This window comes from Copadichromis virginalis, linkage group LG19, assembly GCF_057382275.1.
Source record: "Copadichromis virginalis isolate Kocher_CV1m ecotype Utaka linkage group LG19, C_Virginalis_male_GT1.1, whole genome shotgun sequence".
NCBI classification, from domain to species: domain Eukaryota; kingdom Metazoa; phylum Chordata; class Actinopteri; order Cichliformes; family Cichlidae; genus Copadichromis; species Copadichromis virginalis.
In genome coordinates this window covers 13,458,345-13,485,804 of record NC_140636.1, presented here as the reverse complement: position 1 = coordinate 13,485,804, position 27,460 = coordinate 13,458,345, and the positions used below count along the sequence as shown (strand labels likewise).

The following is a 27,460-nucleotide window of genomic DNA, read 5'->3' as shown; positions in this document are numbered from 1 at the left end:
TATAAATTTTTATTCGTGTTTTGAGTTTAATAAAATTATTGATTTTAATAACTGAATATTAAGCTTAGTTTTAGCCTCATGTTGAACGTGTTTATTTTTTTTAATTTACATGAAAAATCGCAAAAATATCGGAGAGAATCTGCTGCTCTGTGCGCATGCGTCCTTCAGTCCGTCACTCGGAGGTTCCCCTCAGGCAGCTCGGAGCTCTGGTGAAAAACTGTCCTCCTGCTGCTGTAAAGGGAAACTGAGCGCTGCTGCTCGGGAGGCTGAAGAAGAACATCTCCAGGAGAACAGAGGGACCCTCATCAGAGGGCGGGAACAAGGCGCTAACCGGGCTAGCCGTTAGCAGCAGCAGTCCGTTTAAAGTGCTGTTTTATCAGGTAGGTTTGTTCATCATGTCACTAAATCCCGGGTAACCTCTGCTATCTGAAGCGTTACTAAACCAGCCAACCTAAGCTGAACGGTACACCTGTAAGGTCACATTGAAAGAATAACACGTGAGCGCCGGAGGAGCTTTAAAAGAGGCGGACCACGAAGTGCGCTAAAAATGGAGGATTTATGAATGGAGTCTGGTGTGTTAGCATTACTGCTAATTGTCGCCCTGTTTCCCCTCCCACAGAGTCCGAATCATGGCGGTCCAGGTGTCCGAGTCCGACCAGATCAAACAGGTAAGTGACCCCAAGAGTTTTCATGTCGACTCTGAGAAAAGAGGCTCAGAATTCAGAGGCACAAAGTCCGGTTACTGTGGCCTCCAGGGTCCATAGAAAGCCCGCACTGAACTATACAGCAAGGAGGCCTGTGAGGGACAAAACAGGAGAGAGCGACAGAACCGTAGGTAAAAATAAATAGATAAAAATAGAATCAATCAAAACAAACTCAAATACCGTCAATGCCAGAACACTGTGCCAGCTTATTGGGACCAATACTGGAGTGAGAATGTGTGGAGATATAGATATAGATGTATATCTATGTGCAACAGAAAGTGCACATGTAAAACTGCAGTGTTAAGCGATGCGGTTGAAAAATTTGGGTGCGCCTAAGAAAAACATTTAGGCGCACCAGTGCAACCGTGGCAAAAAGTTAGTCTAGAGCTCTGCATATTATATATTTTAATTTGAAATAATAAGATTAGTATAAAGCAAGAAAATACAACCGAATCACAATTTAGATATGGAAAAAGTAAGAAAAACATTTTAGGTCAAAAGATAAAGTTTAAGAAGTTAACTTCGTACAAAATCAAGTGATACAGGAAATGGTTTAAAAAGTAAATAAACGTAAAAACAGCAGAGTCTGAGGAAAGCATGACAAACATTTGAGTATTTAAACAATTAAAAAAGACTGAAAAAAACAAAAGGAATTTATCTGAAAGTTTTTTTATTATGACATCATAATCCCAAAAGTCGCCCCGTCGGTTGACCTGGACGTTTTCAGCGGAAGAAACATTTGAATTCATACATTAATGAGAAAAGTTCTTTAAACTAAAAGTCACAGCTTTGATCCAGTGGCATCGCTCTGATCGTTTTAACCTGCAGCAGGAAGCCTCTGTCGCACACGCAGGTCTGAGTTAATACATTTGCGCTCCCACCTTGGCTCTTTAGAGCAGCTTCACAGTCTTGGAGCACTTTGAAGAAAACCAAAACTGTTGACTGCATCAATAAAACTGAGCGTGCCTGAAGCAGCGAGAGGACGGAGGTTAAAACCTGTTTGAGGAAATTTCTTCCCAGACCTGAACCTCGGATCCTTCTCGGTCGTCTCTCAGATTGTTTTGCTGAGTTGCTGCTCTGCAGCAGTTTTCTGAGCTGTGTCTGTTTCCTGTGTTCAGTTTAAGGAGTTTCTGGGGACGTACAACAAGGTGACGGAGAACTGCTTCATGGACTGCGTCCGAGACTTCACCACAAGAGACGTGAAGCCCGAGGAGGTAAAAAAAGATGATTGGATGACGGAAACATGTAGGTGAAGGAACATCTGGATAAAATCCTCACAGCTGTTTGTGTTTCAGTCGAGCTGCTCCGAGTCGTGCCTGCAGAAGTACCTGAAGATGACTCAGAGGATCTCCATGCGTTTCCAGGAGTATCACATCCAGCAGAACGAGGCTCTGGCGGCTAAAGCTGGCCTGCTGGGACAGCCGCGCTGACCCTGAACCTGGGCCAGGCCGGGCCGTGCTGGTCCAGCAGATCCTCCGGCGCTGTAAAAACACTCTGAAGCTGCGCGTGAGGACGTTTTGTTGTAGTTTCTGACCTGAAGCTCCGCCCCTTCAGATTCTATCTGCAGGGTTAGTCGGCTGTTCTGTGCATCATGGGAAATGTAGTTTCAGATTCTTTATTAACATGCAGAATATTCATTTAATGTGCACATTTGTCATTTTATTGAACACAACGACCGACCGATGTGGTGATGATGATGATGATGATGAGCTGACTTCATTTTTCATGTGTGGAAATAAAAATAATCCGACATCAGGAATGTGTGGATGTTTTCATCCCTGTTAGGAAGTGCTTTACTGCATCCGGCCTCACTCTGGCTCTGCTGCAGATCACACAGTCCTGAGAAACGTTCATTTTCTTTTTGTTTACTGTATTTTTAACAACATGCAAAAAGTAACAAAGTTACTCAGTTACTTTTAAAGTGTTTTGCCTGCATTTAACATGAAATGTACTGTCTTGCATCATGATTCAGATCATTACCAAATACAATCAAACTCAGAATGATGAAGTCAGATTCTGAATGCAGGTCTTTTATTTTGAGTGTTTGGATTGTGATGTTCGCTCAGTGTGGAGCAAACTGCTTTAAAGACAAGTGCGGTTTCATCAGGATGGACGTGTTTCTATTCAGTTTGGTTTTTATTGAAAAGTAAAAACTAAAATCTTTGTCGTTTTACATTTTTGTGTGGACTTCCTCTGCTTTGTTATTTTAAAAGAAGTCTGTTCAAAGTTTTTCCTTCATTTTGTTCCCAAAGTGAAGGAGGAAGTCTTTCCTGACAATAGAACCATGAGGCAAATGGAGTTTAGTTTGGTCTTTATTGGCTTTTTTCTGTACAGCTCGGCATGAACGGTTTCACATTGCAACAGGAAGTCCAGCACGGCGGCTGACAATAAATAACAAGATGACTGACGGCTCGGTCACCAATTCAGTGACGACGATCAAACGGGAAGTGTGAAGCCGGCCCGAGCAGGCAGCCGGAGCACGGAGAGAAGAAGAGCAGCGCATCCTCGGAGCATCAGTCGTACTCGGTGTCTTTGTCCGACTTCTGTCCTGCAAACGGGCGTCTGTTCCTCTGAACCTGCAGCTGGAAACACACCAAACAGTCAGAACATCTCACACCTTCAGCGCCACAGCCGCCGTCTGTGAGGGCGGGGACACTGAGCGATCAGAGGCAAAACTTCTGCAAACGTGCAGAAGATGACATCATAAAAGTGATCTGGTTTAATCCAGATGAGGAGCACAGAGGTTTTCTGACTTGACCACTGCTGCTTCAAAGAGACCACAGCGACTCCATTACCCAGAAGCCCTTGCTTTGGTGACATTGGTCTTACCTTGGCGCCCTCGAGCACGTGCGGGTCCTTCTGCAGAGCGTTGTTGAGTCCTTCCTCGGAGGAGAAGCCGATCCAGCAGAAGCCTCTGTGGAAGCCCGTTTCTTTATCCTGAGGACACACAGAGACGTCACTGACGTGCAGGCGCGCGCACGCACACACAGACGCGCGCACACACACACACACACACAGACGCAGACACATACACACTCACTGCCACCACCTGCTGCTCACATCGTCATCTCAGGCAGTGCTGACACACTAAAAACATGCAGAGCTGAATTGAGGCATGTGTGTGGCTGTGAGGCTACAGGTGATCACTTCCTGTTGGGTCATGTGACTGTGTGACACTGAGTGATGTCAGTGATGATTACTTACAAACGGCAGCAGGCACTTCTTCACGGCTCCAAACTGCCCGAAGTACTCCTTCATCTCCTCTGAAACACACACAGGAACACGTCAGTCCGAACACCTGAGTGTCTGCACCTCACCTGTCCTGCTTCCTCTCACATCCCCTCACATCTGCCGTCATCTAGTGCTTCGAGTGGGTAGTGTCTCACACATCACAGCCTGTCCAGCCCCTCCCTCGACCCCACGGAGGATGCCATCACCCTTCACACAGCGCTGAGCTATCTGGAGAACAGGAAGAGCTCCATGAGGATGCTCAACACCAAACTGGACCACCTTCAGATTCCCTGATCCTGGGATCCAGAGAATAACCTGAAGCTGAACATCCTTAAAACCAAAGAACTTATAATGGACCTCAGGAGGCACAGACAGGTCCACTTCCCCCCTCATTATAAACGGAGGACGGGTAGAATCTGTTTCCACCTTCAGGTTTCTGGACACCTACATCTCCCCTGATCTCACCTCCGACCTACAACACCATCGCCGTGGTAAAGGAGGCCCAGCAGTGGCAGCACGTCCTTGGTGTCCTGAGGAAGAAGAACCTGGACCTGCTGCTGGCCTTCTACTGCTCCTCAGTTGAGAGCGTGCTCTCCTCATTCAGGTCACTCACACACAGACTGTTCACACCAAGTCTTTTCTACCTCGGAGCACTTTGCTCTCCACTGTGGGCCTTCCTGTTGTTTCTCTACATATTCCTCCTTATTTATTCCTGTTGTCTACTTTTTATATTTTATTCCTGCACAGCGGTGGAGCACCCACAGTTACAATAAACGCATATTCTATTCTATTCGTGCTTCAGAGTGTGGACGGAAGCTCAGGATCAGTCAGAGGATCACTCAACTGTGACTCAAGCAAAACTGCTCTGACGTCATCAGCGTGGCCTGTATTAAGGGCAGTCTTTTAACGTGAACTGCCTCAGGTAAAACACCGGTAAGCTGCAGACACGTGACTGACCTACCGGACACCTTAGTGCACGTTAAATTCTTCCCTTCTTCGCGTGCTAATCTACCTGACGATAATCGACACGCGTGATCGGCTGCACACGTCACATGTCGTCACTAAAATCAAACCTGACTGATTGATAATGAGCAGACTTACTGGTGGCCACAGTCCACGGCACTTTGGACACGAACACCTCGAACACTTTCTTGGACGCCGCCATGTTGCTCCCTCTGACCTGTGACGTAATTGTGCGTTCAGGGCCCTGGGTAGCGTCTGATTGGTGGGTGCAGGAGTTTAAATATGTGAATTCTTTCAAGCCTAACTTTGAACAAATTTATTTTTCAGAGTTGGTTGTTCTTCCGTTTTTCTCTCAAATCCTTTTAACCAATATTTCGACGTGTCTGCATTTTATTTGTAATCTATTTCTTATTCCTGATCAAGGCTCTGAATAAAATCATTTTTAAGAAAAAATTATTTCCGAGGTTCAGTAAATGCAGCTTCGATCACGTGATTGAGCACCGTGACCCGCGTGCACAGTGACATTGAAACATGTTACAGTTTGTCTCTCCCCGCTCGCGCTGTTAACTGTTTAAATATCTGTTTGTTTGTTTGTTTGTTTGTTTGTTTGTTTGTTTTGTTCTTTCATTTTTGTTAGTTTTTACTTCCGGAGCAGGGCGTGCAAGACAGTGACGTCATGGCTAAGATGGCAGCCTCCATGGTGGAGGGTGGAGAGGATTCGTTTCGGAAGATATTCAAGTTTTACAGGAGAAGGAACCCCCCGCCGGACCTTAGCGACGTCATCGACTTTTCCAGGTGTGCGCCCGGTGAACAGGTGAGAGCAAAGCGCGCTCCCGGCGTCTAGCAGCCATCTTTCTCCTTGTTCTTCTTCATGGGTCAGTTTGAAGTTTGACTTCTCTGACCAACAAAGTGAACAGTTCCACAGGTTACCTCCACCTGCCCTCATCTGTCCACTTTCATTTCTGATCAAACTCACCTGGATCGATTATTTCATCGATCATACCGATGACTGTGTGTCACAGAGGGAAGTTTGAAGGTGGACTGGTTCAGGTCTGCTGAAGAACAGGTGCAGACAGCACCTGAGCGAAAATGATTTTACAACCCTGACGTCTGCTAATGATGTGTGTGCAGTGTTGGGAAGGTTACTTTTAAAATGTATTCCATTACAGAATACAGAATACATGCCCCAAAATGTATTCTGTAACGTATTCCGTTACGTTACTCAATGACAGTAACGTATTCTGAATACTTTGGATTACTTAATATATTATCATGCTTTTTACAACAACGTGAATGTACTATTGCTGTGTGATTTATTACTATTACTGAAGGTCCGCGACTCCGAACTGTAGTAAAGGGACCTCTGACTAATACGGCGGGGTCCCTGTCGGCTCGTAGCCGAAAACTAGCTCTACTTTGTTGTGTGGGTCAACTTTTCTTGCGAGAGACAGAGAGAGGCGTTGAAAGACTGCTCCAACGGAACTTATTGTTTTCGGAGGAAAACACGAACACGGTGTACAGTCGAGTCTTAATAGCTTACTTACAACTGGGCTCGTCAGGCACTCTTCTTGGCTGAAGTGGTTATTATTATATTTAGATGCTTCCAGCTCCTGTTTTTCCTCGATGACAACTCGTACCTTTCCACTCCCCTTTTTCTCCCTCCTCGCGCTCACAGACCCATAACGTATATGGCAGTCCATTCTCCCTGCAACACGGACTACACTGCCCATGATGCTACATTCTTTAGAGCTATGCTTGTAGCATTCTGCCTGTTAGCTTAGCACAACAACAACAACAACGAAAAGGCGCTCTCTCACCCAGGAAACACACAGTCGCAGAGAGAGAGAGAGCGTCGCCCTGTAACCATGGCAACCGTAACGCTGCCGCCTGGAACAACAGAACGTAGCTGTCAAACAAAACCCAAACAGTCCTGACCCACGACAAAATGAAACAGGAAAGTACCGCAGTGTAATCCATTTATTTCAACAAAGTAACTGTACTCTGAATACCACCTTTTTAAACGGTAACTGTAACGGAATACAGTTACTCATATTTTGTATTTTAAATACGTAACATGTATTCCGTTACTCCCCAACACTGTGTGTGTGTGTGTAGATTGTTCCAGTTAACCTCGACACCGCCGCGGTGAGCGATGTGGAAGCCACTAGAGTCGGATTACAGCCCGTCAGAGAGTGGCGAGCCTTCGGCCTGCGAGGACACCCAGGTACACGCTCACGTCAGAGTTTAAATAAAGTTTGGATGCGTGCGGTCTGGTTCAATTCAGTCCGGCTGTAAAGAACCAAATAACAGCGACAGTTGCCTCGCGGCGCCTCGTACTGTGAGGTAAAGCGTAGGGAGAAGCCGGCTCTGAGGCAGGTTACTGAGAGTTGGTCTCATTTTTCCATGTTTCAGGAACTGAAGTGTTTTTAGTCTAGCTCAGTAGAATGGTCTCGACTGTAATGGACAGTTCTGATTGGCTGTCCACTGGGAACGTAATGTCAGCATTGTCTTCATCCAGCGAGGACTCGCTGGATGAAGACGATGCTCTGCATTCACTCTGCTGTGGCCTGCTGCTGAACACACGAGCTGCTTTATGTCTTTGTTACCTGCTTCATCTGAAGATGGCCCATGAACTGGACCGAGTTTAGTGCTCTGGGTACACGAGGATGATGATGATGATGATGATGATGATGATTCTGTACTCTTCCTCGTCCAGGGTTCATCTTCATCTCCGATCCGTTCCTGCGCGGCACGCAGCCGTTCTGGCTCCGACAGTGTCTGAAGATTTACCCTCAGAAACCAAACATCTGCAACCTGGACATGCACATGTCCCCCTTAGAGACTCAGGACATCTGGGGACAGAGTATGCACAGCCTGAGGTGAGACTCACAGGTGTGTACAGGTACGTGCTGCACAGGTCACAGCAGGAGGAGCTCGACCTCCCGATGAAGGTAAACAGTCTACTACCAGCAGGGGTCACTGCGACACCACCACAGCCACCAGCTGCTCAGGTGTATCTGCGCCTGGTCATGTGTGCGTGTTTGGAGGTGGCGGTCTGAGCATGGCTAAAGACCATCAGAGCTCTGAGTTTACAGCTGATTTTCAAACCGTTTCGCTTCTTCCAAATCCTCAAATTATGCAAATGACCCCGTTTAAAATGCCGCTTTTTCTCCCCCAACATTCCTCTAACATTCCTCTGATCTTCCCCCAATGTTCCTCGAACGTTCCTCAGACATTTCTCCAATGTTCCTCAGATTTTTCCCAAATGTTCCTCTGACATTCACCTGATGTTCCGCTGATGTTGACAGGAGCGCAGATTGTTTCTTTAACCTGATGTTCGTATTGCCATCGTTGGTGTCAAGCAGCTGCTTTTTGTGACCTTCTGCTGTGAAAGCTGAGAGTGAAGTGAAAAAGTGAGGAAGGGTTAGTGTTTATGAGAGTGCAAACAAAACCTCGGAGCCTCTGTTTCCTATTTTATGCAAGAAAAAGCAACTCAAGTGTTTAATTACTGAAAATCCTCGGTGCTCGACTGCTGCAGTGTCTAATGAATTCAGTGCCACCAGGTGGCGCTGTTTTAAAGTCTGCTGTTGTTTGCAGGTTTGGGGAGCTCAGCTGCTGTCGGATCTTTGAACAAACTGTGTGCCCTCGTCTTCCTCTTTAACCTATTTCAGAATCAGCATACTTTACTGATCCCTAAGGAAATTATGTGGGTTACAGTTGCTCCAGTACAGTAACAGACCAGACTATTTAACAATGCAATGTGTTCCAGATCTACAGATTTAAGAAATAACACAATATGTAAAACTTTGATCCGCAGATCTTCTCCGGCTGGAAAACGAGAAGCGCGGACTCTCCTGGAGCGGCTGCGCTGGGTCACACTGGGCTATCATTACAACTGGGACACAAAGGTGAGCATCTGCTTCACCTCTTCGCTGCTGCTCCTCCAGCAGCACAGGCGGGGACGGTTTCAGAGCAAACGTTTGCCACGGTCTGTTGTGGCGCCCTTTCTCTTCATCTCACTCCTCCCCTCCTGTTTGCAGACGTACTCTCCCAGCAGTCACACTCCTTTCCCACGTGACCTCCACCTCCTCTCCGCTCACGTGACAGCTGCCTGCGGCTTCCCTGGCTTTATCTCGGAAGCGGGAATCCTCAACTATTACCGATCAGACTCTTCTCTGGGAATCCACGTGGACGAGTCGGAGCTGGACCACACTCGACCGCTGCTGTCGTTTAGGTGGGACGCTTGTTTTTTCACCGTCGTTATGCGAAGGACATGTTTGAATTCCCTGTTTTTCCGTGTTGTCTTTACAGTTTTGGTCAGTCAGCCATCTTTCTCCTGGGCGGCCCCCACAGACAGGACCCCCCCAGAGCCATGCTCATGCACAGTGGGGACGTGATGGTGATGTCAGGGCCCAGCCGCCTTCTGTACCACGCAGTCCCACGAATCCTCCCCGCACCTCCGGGGCGTCTGGCATTAGAGACGGGGGGAAGCATCCAGACCCCCCCACCACAGGAAGGCTCCGTGGTGGAGCCGGTGTCCGAGGAGGAATGGGCTGTCTGCTCCAGGTACATCCAGAGCTCCAGAGTGAATGTGACTGTCAGACAGGTGCTGGCACCTGGACAGAAATTTCCAGAAACTCCCCGTTCTCACCAAACCACGGACACTGGACAGACGGACGGATACGATGATGGAGAGAACGGAAAGAGGAAGAGGAGCAGCAGTGACTCTCCTTATGCTGCAGAGACTCACTGAGGGCACTTACAGCACGGGCCTCCATGAAGGACGGCTTCTGCTTGGTTACTGGGTTTATTTGTTAAAGGATTTATGTGGGTCAGTGTGTAGATGCTGCCAGAGACGGGACGAGACCCGATCTAAAGATGAACTCTTAAGAGTCGGTGCTAATCTGGATCTGTTAATCTGTTAAAATGATTGTTTAACGATTGTGTGAATACAGTCCATGATTCAGTGAGCAGTAGTCATGAAGAAAGAAGATATAATCCAGTACCCAGATCGAGGTCTATGTATGTATGCAATGTTCTCTCTAAGCTGTGCACATGCGCACTGCTGGCACGTCTCTGCGCACAGAACATCTGCGTTGCACACAAAAAAAATCTAACCTGAATTGAAATTAAAACTTTAACAATTCTGTTTTGCAGTGTGAGTCAGTGACTGGCTGCTCCCGTATGGGATCAGAACGATGCCACCGTATCCCATAGTCCAGCCAATGATGCGATTCACATTCGTATATACGCAGCTAACCAACGTGGTTGACAGGCTATGACACGTTAATGACAACGTGTACAACCATTGGAGACGTGAGCAGGACAGACGGAACAACTGACGGGAAAAGTGTGGACTTTATACCAGTTTTTAAATTGTGTTGATCGTTGTTTATATTTACTGCAGGAAGAAACGGTAAAAACATTGTTTTATAAGGAAACGCTCGAAAGCCTGTGAGCAAAAACAAAACCAAAAACACCCTCACTGTGAGAGATTTGCACCATAGTTAGTGTGTAGTGTAGTCAATAGTTTTGTTGTGTGTGTCAGAACAATGATGCAGAACAGCTGATTGTGCTGTAAATAGTTGGAAACACCTTTAAAAAGAAAAAAATTAAAAAAATAAAATAAAATAAAATATATATATATACATACATACATACATACATACAGTGGGGCAAAAAAGTATTTAGTCAGCCACCGATTGTGCAAGTTCCCCCACTTAAAATGATGACAGAGGTCAGTAATTTGCACCAGAGGTACACTTCAACTGTGAGAGACAGAATGTGAAAAAAAAAATCCATGAATTCACATGGTAGGATTTGTAAAGAATTTATTCGTAAATCAGGGTGGAAAATAAGTATTTGGTCACCTCAAACAAGGAAAATCTCTGGCTCTCACAGACCTGTAACGTCTTCTGTAAGAAGCTTTTCTGTCCCCCACTCGTTACCTGTATGAATGGCACCTGTTTGAGCTCATCATCTGTATAAAAGACACCTGTCCACAGCCTCAAACAGTCAGACTCCAAACTCCGCCATGGCCAAGACCAAAGAGCTTTCGAAGGACACCAGGAAAAGTATTGTAGACCTGCACCAGACTGGGAAGAGTGAATCTACAATAGGCAAGCAGCTTGGTGTGAAAAAATCAACTGTGGGAGCAATCATCAGAAAATGGAAGACATACAAGACCACTGATAATCTCCCTCGATCTGGGGCTCCACGCAACATCTCATCCCGTGGGGTCAAAATGATCATGAGAACGGTGAGCAACGATCCCAGAACCACACGGGGGGAGCTGGTGAATGACCTGCAGAGAGCTGGGACCAAAGTAACAAAGGTCACCATCAGTAACACACTACAACGGCAGGGAATCAAATCCCGCAGTGCCAGACGTGTTCCGCTGCTGAAGCCAGTGCATGTCCAGGCCCGTCTGACGTTTGCCAGAGAGCACATGGATGATACAGCAGAGGATTGGGAGAATGTCATGTGGTCAGATGAAACCAAAGTAGAACTTTTTGGTATAAACTCAACTCGTCATGTTTGGAGGAAGAAGAATACTGAGTTGCATCCCAAGAACACCATACCTACTGTGAAGCATGGGGGTGGAAACGTCATGCTATGGGGCTGTTTTTCTGCCAAGGGGACAGGACGACTGATCCGTGTTAAGGACAGAATGAATGGGGCCATGTATCGTGAGATTTTGAGCCAAAACCTCCTTCCATCAGTGAGAACTTTGAAGATGAAACGAAGCTGGGTCTTCCAACATGACAATGATCCAAAACACACCGCCCGGGCAACAAAGGAGTGGCTCCGTAAGAAGCATTTGAAAGTCCTGGAGTGGCCTAGCCGGTCTCCAGACCTCAACCCCATAGAAAATCTGTGGCGGGAGTTGAAAGTCCGTGTTGCTCGGCGACAGCCCCAAAACATCACTGCTCTCGAGAAGATCTGCATGGAGGAATGGGCCAAAATACCAGCTACTGTGTGTGCAAACCTGGTAAAGACCTATAGTAAACGTTTGACCTCTGTTATTGCCAACAAAGGTTATGTTACAAAGTATTGAGTTGTTGTTGTTGTTGTTGTTTTGTTATTGACCAAATACTTATTTTCCACCCTGATTTACGAATAAATTCTTTACAAATCCTACCATGTGAATTCATGGATTTTTTTTTCACGTTCTGTCTCTCACAGTTGAAGTGTACCTCTGGTGCAAATTACTGACCTCTGTCATCATTTTAGGTGGGGGAACTTGCACAATCGGTGGCTGACTAAATACTTTTTTGCCCCACTGTGTGTACATATATATATATATATATATATATATATATACACACACACACACACACACATTGGGTGAATGTGCAGTAGTAGCAGCAAGCAGGTGAATTCTGTACATTAATATGAATAGACATCTGACTATTTTACAGGATAGACAATATAAACATATTTAAAATTAAAGGAATTGAAATGTACATTGTGCCTTGATTTAGTGTCTGGAAGAGAGTCCTGTCTCAGTCAATTATAGATGATGTGAGAGGGCGGGTGTGTGTGTTTAGGGCACGGGTGGCTTGGGGATAGAAGCTCCTCTTGAGTCTCTCTGTCCTTGCCCGGAAGATGCGGAACCTTCTACCAGATTGCAGAGGTTGGAACAGTTTGTGGGACGGGTCCTTCAGTATCTGCGCTGCTCTAGTCCGGCATCTCCTGGTGTAGGTGTCCTGAAGCGGGGGGAGAGCAATCCTGCAGCAGCGTTCTGCTGTACGGATCACTCTCTGGAGAGCTTTTTGGTCCTTCACACAGCTGTTCCCAAACCACGATGTCATGTCATCATCAAGGACTCCAGTCACCCCAGCCATAAACTGTTCAGACTACTTCCATCAGGAAGGAGGTTCTGCAGCATCCGGTCCCGAACCAGCAGACTGAGAGACAGCTTTTTCCACCAGGCCATCAGACTGCTGAACACGTCATAGACACCTCACCTTCACTACTGGAACTTTAACATTATGCACTCCATACTGTACAGTAATGCCACTGTTTTGCACATGTCTCAACTCTGTATATTTTTATATATTTTATTTATTGTTTACTCTATTTAATTTGTAAAATATGTGTATACACACACACACACACACACACACACACGTAGAAAAATATTTAGTATACACATCCAGAAATGCATATACTATTATATATTGTACATATATTTATTAGTTTCAGATGTAGCCATTCTTGTATTTTGCTTGTTTACATTATTGTATTTTGCACAACTCTGTTGCTTGTGAAGCTCGCACACAAGAATTTCACTCACATGTACCAATGTACCTGCACATGTGATGTGACAATAAAAGTGATTTGATTTGATTTGATGTTCTGTGTGAGGATGCTCTCCACAGCACCTGTATAGAAAATCCTGAGGATCTTTGGAGAGACCCTGAACTTCCTCAGTTGTCGTAGGTGATACAGGCGCTGCCTAGGCTTTTTGGTCTGGACCTGAATGTGGGCAGCCCATGTCAGGTCTGAGGAGATGTGAACACCAAGATACTTGAAGGACTGCACACTCTCCACTGGAGCTCCATTGATGATAATGGGCTTGTAGTCTCTGTGCTGACCCCTTCTGAAGTCCACCACCGTTGTTGGAGATGGCACCCAACACCACTGTGTCGTCAGCAAACTTCATAATGGTGTTGGCGCCATGGGTGGCCACACAGTCTGAAGTGTAGTGGGAGTAGAGCAGTGGCGAGAGGACACATCCCTGAGGTGCTCCTGTGTTGATGGTGATGCTGTTGGAGAAGCACCTGCCCACCCTCACCACCTGAGTTCTGCCAGTGAGGAAGTCCAACACCCATGCACACAGACGGCTGTTAAGTCCCAGATCCCTGAGCTTTGTGAACAGTCTGCAGGGCACTATTGTGTTAAACGCTGAACTGTAATCAACAAACAGCATTCGCACATAGTTACCCTGTTTCTTGTCCACGTGGCTGAGAGTGGTGTGTAGGACGTGGGCGATGGCATCCTCTGTGGATCTGTTGGATCTGTAGGCGAACTGCAGCGGATCTGTGGTGTCTGGGATGGAGGAGGAGATGATGTTCTTCAGCAGCCTCTCAAACACCTTCATTACTACCGAGGTCAGTGGAGGGATGAGGGTTTGCTGTTCATGGGCACAGGGATGATGGTGGATCTTTTGAAGCATATGGGGACCACAGACTTCGCCAGGGACTCGTTGAAGATGTAAGTGAACACACCTGCTAGCTGGTCAGCACAGCAGCGCAGCAGACGGCCGGTGATGCCGTCTGGCCCCGCCGCTTTCCTTGTGTTCACTCTCCTCAGTGCCGCTCGGACATCATGCTCCGCGATGCTGGTCACCGGTCTCTCGCTGATGACGTCACTGTCCTCGGTAGTCAGGTGGTAGATAGCATTAGCCGATGCAGGATTTGAATCCCATCTTGTGTTAATGTTGCCAAGAACTCCTAATACCTGACAACTTCCCTCAATAAGTATGACGGATAGACATCGTAAATTGAAAACGCCAGAAATTAACATTGAAACAAATGACAAAGTCTCCTGAGAGACCAGCAAAAATTGCCATAGCTGACTGTGTTTCAAGTCATCAAGGCGGGAATTGGTTAAAGTTTTCAACCAGCAATAATCACGTCTCAGTAGAACTTCATAGACTATGAAATTGCCTCTGCACAAGAATAACCATTGAGTTTCAGCTTTTCAGGTGGGTATGAATCAACACTCGCATCACTGATGGTGCACTTTCAAATGTTGGGTGATGCAGGAACTAACTGGGTTTGAATTGGGGGATTACTCACGTGATTGGTTGATCATTTGGAAATCCCGCCCATTTATTGGTTCAGTTAATTGTATGCATTGACCAAGAGCAAAGGGTAAATACTTTGCTTCACTCGAAGAAGGACTTTAATCCCATCTTGTGTTAATTTTGTCAAGATCTCCTAATACCTGACAACTTCCCTCAATAAGTATGACGGATAGACATCGTAAATTGAAAACGCCAGAAATTAACATTGAAACAAATGACAAAGTCTCCTGAGAGACCAGCAAAAATTGCCATAGCTGACTGTGTTTCAAGTCATCAAGGCGGGAATTGGTTAAAGTTTTCAACCAGCAATAATCACGTCTCAGTAGAACTTCATAGACTATGAAATTGCCTCTGCACAAGAATGACCATTGAGTTTCAGCTTTTCAGGTGGGTATGAATCAACACTCGCATCACAGTGCTGTCAAATGTTGGGTGATGCAAGAACTGATTGGGTTTGATAATACCAGACACTAGTGATGGCCCGCTCGAAGCTGACGCTCCGGAGCGTGTGTCGAAAAAAACAACACACTGGTTCAGAAGCACTGTGTCGAGGCTTGCTTCGTTTGGCAAAAGTCACGTGACCAGTGATGTCCGAAGCTTCATTACGCACGTAACTGCTTCGGTACCTGATTCAAACGGATATAAGGAAGTGAATCATCCACGGGATTCGTGGAGTGTGTTGATGGTGACAGATAGCGACGAGGTGATCATTCCACTGACAGATATGGAGCCAGCGAGGAAGAGAGGACGTTATGGCGTGTGGAAATATTTTGAGTTGATTTTGCTCAATTCATTTTATCTGCCGAAGTGAAAAACTTGAAATGTCCAAAATCATGTTTTCATAATGTAAATATCATTACAGCATATGACTTTAGGAACACTTCCATGTGAATTAAAGCTAATGAAGACTACAAAAATGTATTTGGCACTATACGTACATTACATTGCTACAGTTTAGAAAATCATTTTGTTTATTGTTTTTAGGTGATAGTCTGCAGGACCCAGGAATACCTGCATATCTACCAGCTTGCAGTGTAGTTCCTGCACTCCACAGCCTCTTCTGTTCCATGCAAGTGGATTTTCTCCAGGGCAGGAGAAACTATTTCTAAGAAAAGAAACAGACTCAGCCAGCGCACAGTAACACTAATCCTCTTTTTAAATGTAAATAACAAAAGGGCTACCTGACATAGAGCATGTTTTTACTTTGCAAGTTCTTGATTAGGGGTGGGTTTTGATTATCGCTTTTCTGATTACAATCCATGCTAAATTGAATAAAGTGATATTGATTCATTACAATCCTGTGTCGATTTGTAAATTAACGTTATTATGCCTGAAACGCCAGCATCTCAGGTTAAACCTCACAACATGTCGTCAAACACCATGCAGCTAAAACAGTAACTGTGAGCAGGTTTACGGATTCTGCATACAAACGTGAACACAGAGCGCGGACCCGACGCGTCAGAATCAGATTTTGGTGTGTCGTTGGGTCCGCGCTGTGTTTGCCTCTTTTTTTTTTCGCTGGCTTCTGCAGCTGCAGGTTTCATAACTCTCTGTTTACATCTCTAATTAAGTCTCACATGTGTCAGCTTTCTTTTAATAGATACGAAATTATGGATATATACTGTTAAATGATCAGAATTGTAATATTTCTGACTGAGGCAAAACTTTCCAGATTCCAATCAAATTGAATCGGATCCTGTATCGAATCAAAAGGATTCTACAAATCAGTGACGATGCAGCCGTACTCAGCCCCCTAAGCATTTTCCCTTTCCAGTTCACAATCAATCCCACCCCTAGGTCAAAAATATGTATAGGAATTGGCCTAATCTAATATTTTGTATGAACCTGTCCAGCTGTCCAGTGATTAAACGACAAGTAGATGGAGGCAGGACTTCACAGCAGGGGCATACTCCATAATGTGCTGTGCATTATCATATGTATATTATATATATTGCTTACTTATTGTATTTACCAACATCAAGGAGTTATGAGCAAAGAAAGGCCACCATAGTGCATGTTTAAATAGGGAAAGTTTATTGATCAAAATGTATTACGCAGATACGCATTACATTTTTTTCAGCCCCCCAATCGAGAAAACAAAACCAATTACATGTTCAAAGCAATGGAACGGTGGCCCAATATCAGAGAGAACTCCACTCTTGAGTGAGCAGTGATAATTGAGCAGTCCATTTTATTTTGCAGATTCAAGCTGCTCTTCAAAATTTTCACCACCAGATGTCACCGGAGAGGACTGTGTTGAAAAGCTTCGAGTAATGAACCGTTTTTCAATACAAGCTTCAGTGCTTCGGAAAGCTTCATTTGGCCATCACTACCAGACACCTTCCCCTCAACAAAAGCAACGGATAGAAATAGGAAATTGAAAACGCCAGAAATTAACATTGAAACAAATGACAAAGTCTCCTGAGAGACCAGCAAAAATTGCCATAGCTGACTGTTTCAAGTCATCAAGGCGGGAATTGGTTAAAGTTTTCAACCAGCAATAATCACGTCTCAGTAGAACTTCATAGACTATGAAATTGGCTCTGCACAAGAATGACCATTGAGTTTCAGCTTTTCAGGTGGGTATGAATCAACACTCGCATCATAGTGCTGTCAAATGTTGGGTGATGCAAGAACTGATTGGGTTTGATAATACCAGACACCTTCCTCTCAACAAAAGCAACGGATAGAAATAGGAAATTGAAAACGCCAGAAATTAACATTGAAACAAATTACAAAGTCCCTTGAGAGACCAGCAAAAATTGCCATAGCTGACTGTTTCAAGTCATCAAGGCGGGAATTGGTTAAAGTTTTCAACCAGCAATAATCACGTCTCAGTAGAACTTCATAGACTATGAAATTGCCCCTGCACAAGAATGACCATTGAGTTTCAGCTTTTCAGGTGGGTATGAATCAACACTCACATCACTGATGGTGCACTTTCAAATGTTGGGTGATGCAGGAACTAACTGGGTTTGAATTGGGGGATTACTCACGTGATTGGTTGATCATTTGGAAATCCCGCCCATTTATTGGTTCAGTTAATTGTATGCATTGACCAAGAGCAAAGGGTCAATACTTTGCTTCACTCGAAGAAGGACTTTAATCCCATCTTGTGTTAATTTTGTCAAGATCTCCTAATACCTGACAACTTCCCTCAATAAGTATGACGGATAGAAATAGGAAATTGAAAACGCCAGAAATTAACATTGAAACAAATGACAAAGTCTCCTGAGAGACCAGCAAAAATTGCCATAGCTGACTGTGTTTCAAGTCATCAAGGCGGGAATTGGTTAAAGTTTTCAACCAGCAATAATCACGTCTCAGTAGAACTTCATAGACTATGAAATTGCCTCTGCACAAGAATGACCATTGAGTTTCAGCTTTTCAGGTGGGTATGAATCAACACTCGCATCACAGTGCTGTCAAATGTTGGGTGATGCAAGAACTGATTGGGTTTGATAATACCAGACACCTTCCCCTCAAAAAAAGCAACGGATAGAAATAGGAAATTGAAAACGCCAGAAATTAACATTGAAACAAATTACAAAGTCTCCTGAGAGACCAGCAAAAATTGCCATAGCTGACTGTTTCAAGTCATCAAGGCGAGTCATCAAGGCGCATCACAGTGCTGTCAAATGTTAAATGATGCAAGAACTGATTGGGTTTGATAATACCAGACACCTTCCCTCAACAAAAGCAACGGATAGAAATAGGAAATTGAAAACGCCAGAAATTAACATTGAAACAAATGACAAAGTCTCCTGAGAGACCAGCAAAAATTGCCATAGCTGACTGTGTTTCAAGTCATCAAGGCGGGAATTGGTTAAAGTTTTCAACCAGCAATAATCACGTCTCAGTAGAACTTCATAGACTATGAAATTGCCTCTGCACAAGAATAACCAGTGAGTTTCAGCTTTTCAGGTGGGTATGAATCAACACTCACATCACTGATGGTGCACTTTCAAATGTTGGGTGATGCAGGAACTAACTGGGTTTGAATTGGGGGATTACTCACGTGATTGGTTGATCATTTGGAAATCCCGCCCATTTATTGGTTCAGTTAATTGTATGCATTGACCAAGAGCAAAGGGTCAATATTTTGCTTCACTCGAAGAAGGACTTTAATCCCATCTTGTGTTAATTTTGTCAAGATCTCCTAATACCTGACAACTTCCCTCAATAAGTATGACGGATAGACATCGTAAATTGAAAACGCCAGAAATTAACATTGAAACAAATGACAAAGTCTCCTGAGAGACCAGCAAAAATTGCCATAGCTGACTGTGTTTCAAGTCATCAAGGCGGGAATTGGTTAAAGTTTTCAACCAGCAATAATCACGTCTCAGTAGAACTTCATAGACTATGAAATTGCCTCTGCACAAGAATGACCATTGAGTTTCAGCTTTTCAGGTGGGTATGAATCAACACTCAAATCACTGATGGTGCACTTTCAAATGTTGGGTGATGCAGGAACTAACTGGGTTTGAATTGGGGGATTACTCACGTGATTGGTTGATCATTTGGAAATCCCGCCCATTTATTGGTTCAGTTAATTGTATACGTTGACCAAGAGCAAAGGGTCAATACTTTGCTTCACTCGAAGAAGGACGTTAATCCCATCTTGTGTTAATTTTGTCAAGATCTCCTAATACCTGACAACTTCCCTCAATAAGTATGACGGATAGACATCGTAAATTGAAAACGCCAGAAATTAACATTGAAACAAATGACAAAGTCTCCTGAGAGACCAGCAAAAATTGCCATAGCTGACTGTTTCAAGTCATCAAGGCGAGTCATCAAGGCGTATCACAGCACTGTCAAATGTTAAATGATGCAAGAACTGATTGGGTTTGATAATACCAGACACCTTCCTCTCAACAAAAGCAACGGATAGAAATAGGAAATTGAAAACGCCAGAAATTAACATTGAAACAAATTACAAAGTCCCTTGAGAGACCAGCAAAAATTGCCATAGCTGACTGTGTTTCAAGTCATCAAGGCGGGAATTGGTTAAAGTTTTCAACCAGCAATAATCACGTCTCAGTAGAACTTCATAGACTATGAAATTGCCTCTGCACAAGAATGACCATTGAGTTTCAGCTTTTCAGGTGGGTATGAATCAACACTCGCATCACAGTGCTGTCAAATGTTGGGTGATGCAAGAACTGATTGGGTTTGATAATACCAGACATCTTCCCCTCAAAAAAAGCAACGGATAGAAATAGGAAATTGAAAACGCCAGAAATTAACATTGAAACAAATTACAAAGTCTCCTGAGAGACCAGCAAAAATTGCCATAGCTGACTGTTTCAAGTCATCAAGGCGAGTCATCAAGGCGCATCACAGTGCTGTCAAATGTTAAATGATGCAAGAACTGATTGGGTTTGATAATACCAGACACCTTCCCTCAACAAAAGCAACGGATAGAAATAGGAAATTGAAAACGCCAGAAATTAACATTGAAACAAATTACAAAGTCCCTTGAGAGACCAGCAAAAATTGCCATAGCTGACTGTGTTTCAAGTCATCAAGGCGGGAATTGGTTAAAGTTTTCAACCAGCAATAATCACGTCTCAGTAGAACTTCATAGACTATGAAATTGCCTCTGCACAAGAATGACCATTGAGTTTCAGCTTTTCAGGTGGGTATGAATCAACACTCGCATCACAGTGCTGTCAAATGTTGGGTGATGCAAGAACTGATTGGGTTTGATAATACCAGACATCTTCCCCTCAAAAAAAGCAACGGATAGAAATAGGAAATTGAAAACGCCAGAAATTAACATTGAAACAAATTACAAAGTCTCCTGAGAGACCAGCAAAAATTGCCATAGCTGACTGTTTCAAGTCATCAAGGCGAGTCATCAAGGCGCATCACAGTGCTGTCAAATGTTAAATGATGCAAGAACTGATTGGGTTTGATAATACCAGACACCTTCCCTCAACAAAAGCAACAGATAGAAATAGGAAATTGAAAACGCCAGAAATTAACATTGAAACAAATGACAAAGTCTCCTGAGAGACCAGCAAAAATTGCCATAGCTGACTGTGTTTCAAGTCATCAAGGCGGGAATTGGTTAAAGTTTTCAACCAGCAATAATCACGTCTCAGTAGAACTTCATAGACTATGAAATTGCCTCTGCACAAGAATAACCAGTGAGTTTCAGCTTTTCAGGTGGGTATGAATCAACACTCACATCACTGATGGTGCACTTTCAAATGTTGGGTGATGCAGGAACTAACTGGGTTTGAATTGGGGGATTACTCACGTGATTGGTTGATCATTTGGAAATCCCGCCCATTTATTGGTTCAGTTAATTGTATGCATTGACCAAGAGCAAAGGGTCAATACTTTTGTTGCGGCTCTTCCAACCAGTGGCCGCGGCAGGCTAAACATGAGGACACCGATGACGCGCAACAATTAACGCACAAAACACTTCTGTATCATTTGCTTCTTTATTTACACATGCCACTGTCCAAACTACAAATCAGCACATGGGATCAACTGTCAAACAAACGCACAGAATATCAAATCATTCAAATTGCGGTATGTTGCGGTATGTTGCGCTATGTTGCGGTCAACAGAAAGTTTTGCCTCGTGCTCACCCTACCTTCTGCTCATCACATCAGGTGCTGTGCACAAGTGAGTGCAACCACATTTACCTTATACCACACCCATGAGACACGCCCCACACCCATGCACCAATACAGTGAGTCCATTTAAACCAACCCACTTAGTCAGACGGAAATAACTCACATGGCTCCTACAACTTTGCTTCACTCGAAGAAAGACTTCAATCCCATCTTGTGTTAAATTTGTCAAGATCTCCTAATACCTGACAACTTCCCTCAATAAGTATGATGGATAGACATGGTAAATTGAAAACACCAGAATTTAACATTGAAACAAATGACAAAGTCTCCTGAGAGACCAGCAAAAATTGCCATAGCTGACTGTTTCAAGTCATCAAGGCGAGTCATCAAGGCGCATCACAGCACTGTCAAATGTTGGGTGATGCAAGAACTGATTGGGTTTGATAATACCAGACACCTTCCCTCAACAAAAGCAACGGATAGAAATAGGAAATTGAAAACGCCAGAAATTAACATTGAAACAAATTACAAAGAGCTTGGCTTGGTATGAAAACAATGGTAGGGCTACAGACGAAAGTTAAAAGCAGCATTACCTTAGAGGGGTTTACCTCTGACAAACATCTGGCAGACAGTCCTAACAGTTTTTACCTTCGTTTTGAGAACTATGATTGTTCTAGGCAGACCAGCACACTGAGGGAAAAGACCATCACTCCCCCATCTATTTGTATTGATGAGACAGGGGTAGCTAATCTTTTTAGACATACCAAAAGCAAGAGTCCTGGACCTGACAACATCTGTGGACAGGTACTGAGAACTTGTGCTGATCAGCTGAGTGGGATTTTTCACTATATCTTCTCACTTTCTTTAGAGCTACAGACAGTACCTAAAATTTGGAAACATGCGATCATTGTTCCTGTTGCTAAGGGCAGTTCTCCTAAGGCACTGAATGATTTTAGGCCTGTGGCTCTGACTTCTTTAGTGATGAAGACATTTGAGAAGATAATTAAGAAGGAGATTTTAATGCATGTTGAACACCATCTTGACCCCTTCCAGTTTGCCTATAGAGCAGGGAGAGGTGTGGAGGATGCTGCTGTCACACTCCTGCATCTCTTGTATAAGCATCTTGAGGCCCCCCACACCCATGCAAGATTATTATTTGCTGACTTTTCATCTGCATTTAATACAATTCAACCCCTCTTACTTGCTGACAGGCTTTACAATCATTTCAAGCTTGACACTAGTCTGGTCGGCTGGGTGACAGACTTTCTGACTAATAGGTCACAATGTGTGAGGGTAAATCATGTCTTTTCTGATGTGCTCTCCTCCTCTACTGGATCACCCCAGGATTGTTGCCTCTCTCCCCTTCTGTTCATTCTGTACACAAATGAGTGTCGCAGCAATTTCACAAACAGACACATCCTGAAGTTTGCTGACGACACAGTGATCGTCAGTCTTCTAGTGGGGGACGAGTCAGGCCATGGACAGGTTGTAGATGATTTTGTGAATTGGTGTGATGAGTCCTTCCTCTCACTTAACGTGTCAAAAACTAAAGACATGATTATTGATTTTAGGAAGTCCTCTTATAGCTCATCACCCACTATCATTAAAACTGCCGATATTGGGATCGTTGAGAGTTATAAATATCTAGGTGTGGTACTTGACCATAAACTGTGTTTTGAATCTCATGCTGATGCCACTACTAAAAAAGTTCAACAAAGACTGTTCTTTTTAAGGAAAATGAGATCTTTTAACGTCTCATCTGAGATGTTGTCCTTGTTTTATAGAAGTTTTATCGAATCTGTGATGTCTTTTTGTATCGCTGCATGGTTTGGTAACCTGACGGTGAAGAATAAGAATCGGTTGGGACTTCTGGTAAAAACTGCTAGCAAAATTTCAGGGCGCTGGCAAGATGGACTTTTGGCCATTTACAATAGAAATGTGCTTAGAAAGGCTCATTCTATTATTAATTGTGTGAACCATCCACTTCACAGTGAGTTTGAGTTGTTGCCTTCCGGCCGCCGTTTTAGAGTACCTCCAAGGAGGACTAAAAGACTCCAGGTCTCTTTTATCCCTACTGCGTCTTGTCTCCTTAATGGCAAATAATTGTCCTTGAACTTTCTATCATTATTATTGTTTTATAGTATTGTTCTGTTTGTTCTTATCCTCCTGCTGCTAAACTAATTTCCCCTTGTGGGACAACAAAGAAATTGAATTGAAGTCTCCTGAGAGACCAGCAAAAACCTCCATAGCTGACTGTGTTTCAAGTCATCAAGGCGGGAATTGGTTAAAGTTTTCAACCAGCAATAATCACGTCTCAGTAGAACTTCATAGACTATGAAATTGCCTCTGCACAAGAATGACCCATGAGTTTCAACTTTTCAGCTGGGTATGAATCAAAACTCGTATCACTATGGGGCGCCGTTTGTAAAGTGAAACATGCTGAAATTAACGGCAACATTTTTCCACATTTAGCTCAACACAAGTCATTTTTTACAACATTTAGTAAAATATTTGTAACTTTTCATATTTAAAACAGAATTTTAAATGCTAAATCTAAATGTCAAATATTCAATCTAAATGTTAAATCTAAATATTATATTTAAATCTAAATGTTCAGTTCAGTTCTTTTTTATTTTAAACATATACATTCACCAACATTTCATAAAATCATTCCATACAGTTGTTTGAAAAGGAGTAGGCAGAAGTATATACTTATTTAGCCCTACCCCCTCAGGTTTACATCCTCATCATCTAAATTTGAACAACAAAAACGTATACAATGTCTTCAACTTAGAACATAACATCTCAAAAAAATATTTTCACATGTTCAACTAAAACTATATTTAGATTTGCTAATTTGCAGAAGAAAATAAACATGAGTTTGACTGCTGTCTTGGGTTAATTGCATTTTCTTCATTCTTATACTTATTAAATATTTCTTTTTTGAGTTTTATTTTAAACTGTTTTATATCACTACTGACTTTTATTTCTTCTTTTAACTCATTCCAGAATTTAACTCCCGCTATTGAAATAGACATTCTTTTCAATGTTGTTCTTACTCTTTGTAATTTTAAATTCCACTTCCCTCTAAAATTATACCTCCCTTCTCTTTCTAAGAACCATTTACTTATTTCGATTGGGAGCATTCCTTTCCTTACCTTATATATTATTTGCACTGTTTTAAACTTCACCAGATCCTGGAATTTTATAGCTTGCGTCCTAATAAAGAGTGCATTTGTGTGACCCCTATACCCCTCCTGATTTATTAGTCTAATGGCCCCATTCTGCATTATGATTATAGTCTGAATATTACTTTTATATGTATTTCCCCAAACCTCTACACAATAACTCATGTATGGTAATAGCAAAGCACAATATAACATATACAATGTTTTCCTATCCAGAAATTGTTTTACTTTCCCCAAGACAGCAATGCCCCGTGCTAACTTTCCCCTCACATAAGTGATGTGTGATTTCCAACAGGCCTTTTGATCAATGATCACACCAAGAAATTTTATGGCATTAACCCTTTCTAGATATATATTATCGACACAAATTTCAATGTCAATGTTTTTCTTATAGTTTCCGAATAACATAAATTTTGCTTTATTTAAATTTAAGGACAATTTGTTTCTATCAAACCACTTCTTTAATATATTTAACTCCTGTGTGATCACCTCCAAAACCTGTTGAAATTCCGCACCTGAACAAAGTATATTGGTATCATCTGCAAAAATTACAAACTTCAGTATCTTCGATACTTTACAAATATCATTTATATACATAATAAACATTTTCGGACCTAATACTGATCCTTGAGGTACTCCACATTCAATATCCATCAATTTAGATTTAAACTCATTTATTTGTACATATTGCTGTCGATTCATCACATAGCTGTGTATCCAATCCAGTACCACACCCCTGAACCCATATTTTTCCAGTTTGATTTTTAGAATTTCGTGGTCAACAGTATCAATGCTTTTTTTTAGATCTAGAAAGACTCCAAGTGCATACTTCTTGTTATCCATACATTCTGTTATTTCTTCCATTAAATCCATCAATGCCAAAACTGTTGATCTATTATTTCTAAACCCATACTGGCAATTTGCCAACAAATCATGTTTATCCACAAAGCTATCAAATCTTTTTAGAAATAGTTTTTCCAGTATCTTAGAAAACTGGGAGAGTACCGACACTGGTCTATAATTTGTAAAACAATGCTTTTCACCTGATTTATAAATGGGAATAATTTTTGCAACTTTCATTTTTTGTGGAAAAACCCCTTCCTGGAAAGACAAATTAAAAATATATTGTAGTGGTTTTACAATACCATCAATTACTCTCTTTACCGTTAACATATCAATATCATGACAGTCAGTACTTGTTTTGTTCTTAAGTCCACTGACAATATCATATATCTCCTTCTCTTCCACTGCTCTTAAAAACATTGAACTTGCATTCCTTTCAATGTTTCCTCCAGTCTCCCTTTCTATCATATCAACCTTTATTTCCGCAGCCAGTTTTGGCCCTATATTTACAAAAAATTCATTGAATCCATTTACTACTTCGTTCATTTTACTAATAGTATTTGTCCCTTCCGTAAAATACCCAGGGTAGTCAGTAGTCCTTGGTCCATTTTTTATTATACTATTTAATACCTTCCATATCCCTTTCATGCTATCTTTATTATCTTCTAACTTTTTGATGAAGTATTCTTTTTTACAAGTTCTCATTATGTTAGTTAATTTATTTTTATACTTTTTATATTTATTTTCAGATTCTGTAGTTTTCTTTTTAATGAATTATCTATATAAGATGGGGGGTTTTTTACAGGCATTTTGCAGTCCCTTTGTCATCCATGGTCTTCCTGCATACTTGTCTTTCCTGTTGACTTCAATGAGTAGGCTGTTTTCCTCTAATAAGGCCACGAATATGCTTAAGAATGCCTCATAGCAGGGACGTGCAGAGAGGTTTAAAGGGGCGGGTGCTCAAAGTTAAAAAGGGGCACATTGAACCATGCTGAATAACAACAACACACATTCATCAAGAATCTAATATGGGAAGGGCAGGGCTGTGTTGATCTGAGACTGTAGACATTAAAAAGTCCACAGGAGAGATGGTAGCTGATTAAACAAGTTTCATGAGATAATAACAAAATGCAAAGATTGGTGACAGCGCTTGGAACCATAAGGCAACGAAAAACTGTGACATAAACTCGGCTCTGCCTGTGAATCACTCTTTGCTTCTCTTCTTCCTTCCTTCCCATCATTTCATATATCACTCTCCACTTGCTGTCTATCTGAGAACAAGGCACAACTTGCTATTGCAATAAACTATAATCTAATTATCCACACCTAACAACTCTTGCACTTAATCTATAATAAAATGATGACAGCAAAATGTTATAGCCCTGCCTTTAGTAGCCTCATACAGCTCCTACTGTTTCCTCCTCATGTCCTTACCAGCCATGTCTGCACAATGTTATATCATGAGTAATAATTTTTTAAATCCAGCTAAATAAAACACACACATGCACACACAGTGACATTTTAGACCTTCTTCAGAATACTGTATATACTATGGGCATCCTTACATTATTATTTATTACTAGAGCTACAATAATAAAGCAATGAGGAGGGGGAAGTAATAAATATGAAATAATGTATTTATGATGATTCCATTTGTTTCACTATCCACTCTGTGCAGGGCAAAGCTTATTACATTTTTAAACTGTAGAGATACAATCATTTTACTGCTGTAAAATCCAACTTTTGTCTTATTTAAAATATAAATCTAATATAATCTGCTTCTTAATGTATGTTCTTTAAAATACAGCGTGTGTTTTTTAATATATTATAATTATAATAATTATTATGTGGACATGCATATTAGATCGTTTTTTAGTGAAATATAATCCCTCCAGAAAGGCAGGAAATGCCCAGAAACTTACTTTAAAACTAAATATGTTCCCTAAAACGGTGACAGAGCTACAGGCCCATGACAGCCTTACACAGGTAGCCAGCAGCTGTGACCAGCACTACTTGTGCAGTTAATAAAAGGACAGGTAATGTTTGTCACGCTGTTGCACACACAGCACGCTCGTTTGTTTCAGTTCGTCAGTTGCAACAAGACAGCTTACCAACGTGTAT

General features: G+C 42.6%; 3 protein-coding genes and 11 non-coding genes across 14 annotated transcripts; 2 read left to right on the top strand and 12 right to left on the bottom strand.

Annotated features, from left to right (window-relative positions):
• The first annotated feature begins 142 nt into the window (after nt 1–142).
• LOC146685735 (mitochondrial import inner membrane translocase subunit Tim9) lies at nt 143–2,459 on the top strand. The gene is made up of 4 exons (XM_085441840.1): nt 143–380; nt 620–668; nt 1,823–1,918; nt 2,000–2,459. The coding sequence occupies exons 2-4, from the start codon at nt 630–632 to the stop codon at nt 2,132–2,134; spliced, it is 270 nt and encodes an 89-aa protein (XP_085297966.1). The 5' UTR covers nt 143–380; nt 620–629; the 3' UTR covers nt 2,135–2,459.
• Nucleotides 2,460–2,998: 539 nt separating this feature from the next.
• slirp (SRA stem-loop interacting RNA binding protein) lies at nt 2,999–5,142 on the bottom strand. The gene is made up of 4 exons (XM_085441839.1): nt 5,037–5,142; nt 3,909–3,967; nt 3,534–3,641; nt 2,999–3,286 (listed from the first exon to the last, which is right to left on the bottom strand). Exons 1-4 carry the CDS (start codon nt 5,098–5,100, stop codon nt 3,218–3,220), a joined length of 300 nt encoding a protein of 99 aa, XP_085297965.1. The 5' UTR covers nt 5,101–5,142; the 3' UTR covers nt 2,999–3,217.
• A 270-nt stretch (nt 5,143–5,412) lies between these two features.
• LOC146685733 (nucleic acid dioxygenase ALKBH1-like) lies at nt 5,413–10,507 on the top strand. The gene is made up of 6 exons (XM_085441912.1): nt 5,413–5,712; nt 7,014–7,122; nt 7,615–7,777; nt 8,716–8,806; nt 8,939–9,132; nt 9,210–10,507. Exons 1-6 carry the CDS (start codon nt 5,575–5,577, stop codon nt 9,649–9,651), a joined length of 1,137 nt encoding a protein of 378 aa, XP_085298038.1. The 5' UTR covers nt 5,413–5,574; the 3' UTR covers nt 9,652–10,507.
• A 3,939-nt stretch (nt 10,508–14,446) lies between these two features.
• On the bottom strand, nt 14,447–14,586 carry LOC146685732 (U4 spliceosomal RNA). The gene has a single exon (XR_014917001.1). It is a non-coding gene; the product is annotated as a U4 spliceosomal RNA (small nuclear RNA).
• Nucleotides 14,587–14,935: 349 nt separating this feature from the next.
• Nucleotides 14,936–15,075, bottom strand: LOC146685731 (U4 spliceosomal RNA). Its single transcript, XR_014917000.1, has one exon. It is a non-coding gene; the product is annotated as a U4 spliceosomal RNA (small nuclear RNA).
• Nucleotides 15,076–17,129: 2,054 nt separating this feature from the next.
• Nucleotides 17,130–17,267, bottom strand: LOC146685730 (U4 spliceosomal RNA). The gene has a single exon (XR_014917002.1). It is a non-coding gene; the product is annotated as a U4 spliceosomal RNA (small nuclear RNA).
• Nucleotides 17,268–17,452: 185 nt separating this feature from the next.
• LOC146685729 (U4 spliceosomal RNA) lies at nt 17,453–17,590 on the bottom strand. Its single transcript, XR_014916995.1, has one exon. It is a non-coding gene; the product is annotated as a U4 spliceosomal RNA (small nuclear RNA).
• A 349-nt stretch (nt 17,591–17,939) lies between these two features.
• LOC146685728 (U4 spliceosomal RNA) lies at nt 17,940–18,079 on the bottom strand. Its single transcript, XR_014916999.1, has one exon. It is a non-coding gene; the product is annotated as a U4 spliceosomal RNA (small nuclear RNA).
• Nucleotides 18,080–18,472: 393 nt separating this feature from the next.
• Nucleotides 18,473–18,612, bottom strand: LOC146685727 (U4 spliceosomal RNA). The gene has a single exon (XR_014916998.1). It is a non-coding gene; the product is annotated as a U4 spliceosomal RNA (small nuclear RNA).
• Nucleotides 18,613–18,961: 349 nt separating this feature from the next.
• LOC146685726 (U4 spliceosomal RNA) lies at nt 18,962–19,101 on the bottom strand. The gene has a single exon (XR_014916997.1). It is a non-coding gene; the product is annotated as a U4 spliceosomal RNA (small nuclear RNA).
• Nucleotides 19,102–19,659: 558 nt separating this feature from the next.
• Nucleotides 19,660–19,799, bottom strand: LOC146685725 (U4 spliceosomal RNA). Its single transcript, XR_014917004.1, has one exon. It is a non-coding gene; the product is annotated as a U4 spliceosomal RNA (small nuclear RNA).
• Nucleotides 19,800–20,192: 393 nt separating this feature from the next.
• Nucleotides 20,193–20,332, bottom strand: LOC146685724 (U4 spliceosomal RNA). The gene has a single exon (XR_014917003.1). It is a non-coding gene; the product is annotated as a U4 spliceosomal RNA (small nuclear RNA).
• Nucleotides 20,333–20,725: 393 nt separating this feature from the next.
• Nucleotides 20,726–20,865, bottom strand: LOC146685723 (U4 spliceosomal RNA). The gene has a single exon (XR_014916996.1). It is a non-coding gene; the product is annotated as a U4 spliceosomal RNA (small nuclear RNA).
• A 2,661-nt stretch (nt 20,866–23,526) lies between these two features.
• On the bottom strand, nt 23,527–23,666 carry LOC146685722 (U4 spliceosomal RNA). The gene has a single exon (XR_014917006.1). It is a non-coding gene; the product is annotated as a U4 spliceosomal RNA (small nuclear RNA).
• Between the last annotated feature and the right edge of the window lie 3,794 nt (nt 23,667–27,460).

What these genes read in the sequence shown, in the direction of transcription:
- LOC146685735 (XM_085441840.1), top strand. Translation starts at nt 630, where the DNA reads ATGGCGGTCCAGGTGTCCGAGTCCGACCAGATCAAACAG. An exon ending in AGTCCGACCAGATCAAACAG is followed by an intron (nt 669 to 1,822) that starts GTAAGTGACCCC and finishes TCCTGTGTTCAG; the next exon opens with TTTAAGGAGTTTCTGGGGAC. An exon ending in GAGACGTGAAGCCCGAGGAG is followed by an intron (nt 1,919 to 1,999) that starts GTAAAAAAAGAT and finishes TTTGTGTTTCAG; the next exon opens with TCGAGCTGCTCCGAGTCGTG.
- slirp (XM_085441839.1), bottom strand. Translation starts at nt 5,100, where the DNA reads ATGGCGGCGTCCAAGAAAGTGTTCGAGGTGTTCGTGTCCAAAGTGCCG. An exon ending in GCCGTGGACTGTGGCCACCA is followed by an intron (nt 3,968 to 5,036) that starts GTAAGTCTGCTC and finishes TGTGTGTTTCAG; the next exon opens with AGGAGATGAAGGAGTACTTC. An exon ending in AGAAGTGCCTGCTGCCGTTT is followed by an intron (nt 3,642 to 3,908) that starts GTAAGTAATCAT and finishes GTGTGTCCTCAG; the next exon opens with GATAAAGAAACGGGCTTCCA.
- LOC146685733 (XM_085441912.1), top strand. Translation starts at nt 5,575, where the DNA reads ATGGCTAAGATGGCAGCCTCCATGGTGGAGGGTGGAGAGGATTCGTTT. An exon ending in GGTGTGCGCCCGGTGAACAG is followed by an intron (nt 5,713 to 7,013) that starts GTGAGAGCAAAG and finishes GTGTGTGTGTAG; the next exon opens with ATTGTTCCAGTTAACCTCGA. An exon ending in ATTACAACTGGGACACAAAG is followed by an intron (nt 8,807 to 8,938) that starts GTGAGCATCTGC and finishes TCCTGTTTGCAG; the next exon opens with ACGTACTCTCCCAGCAGTCA.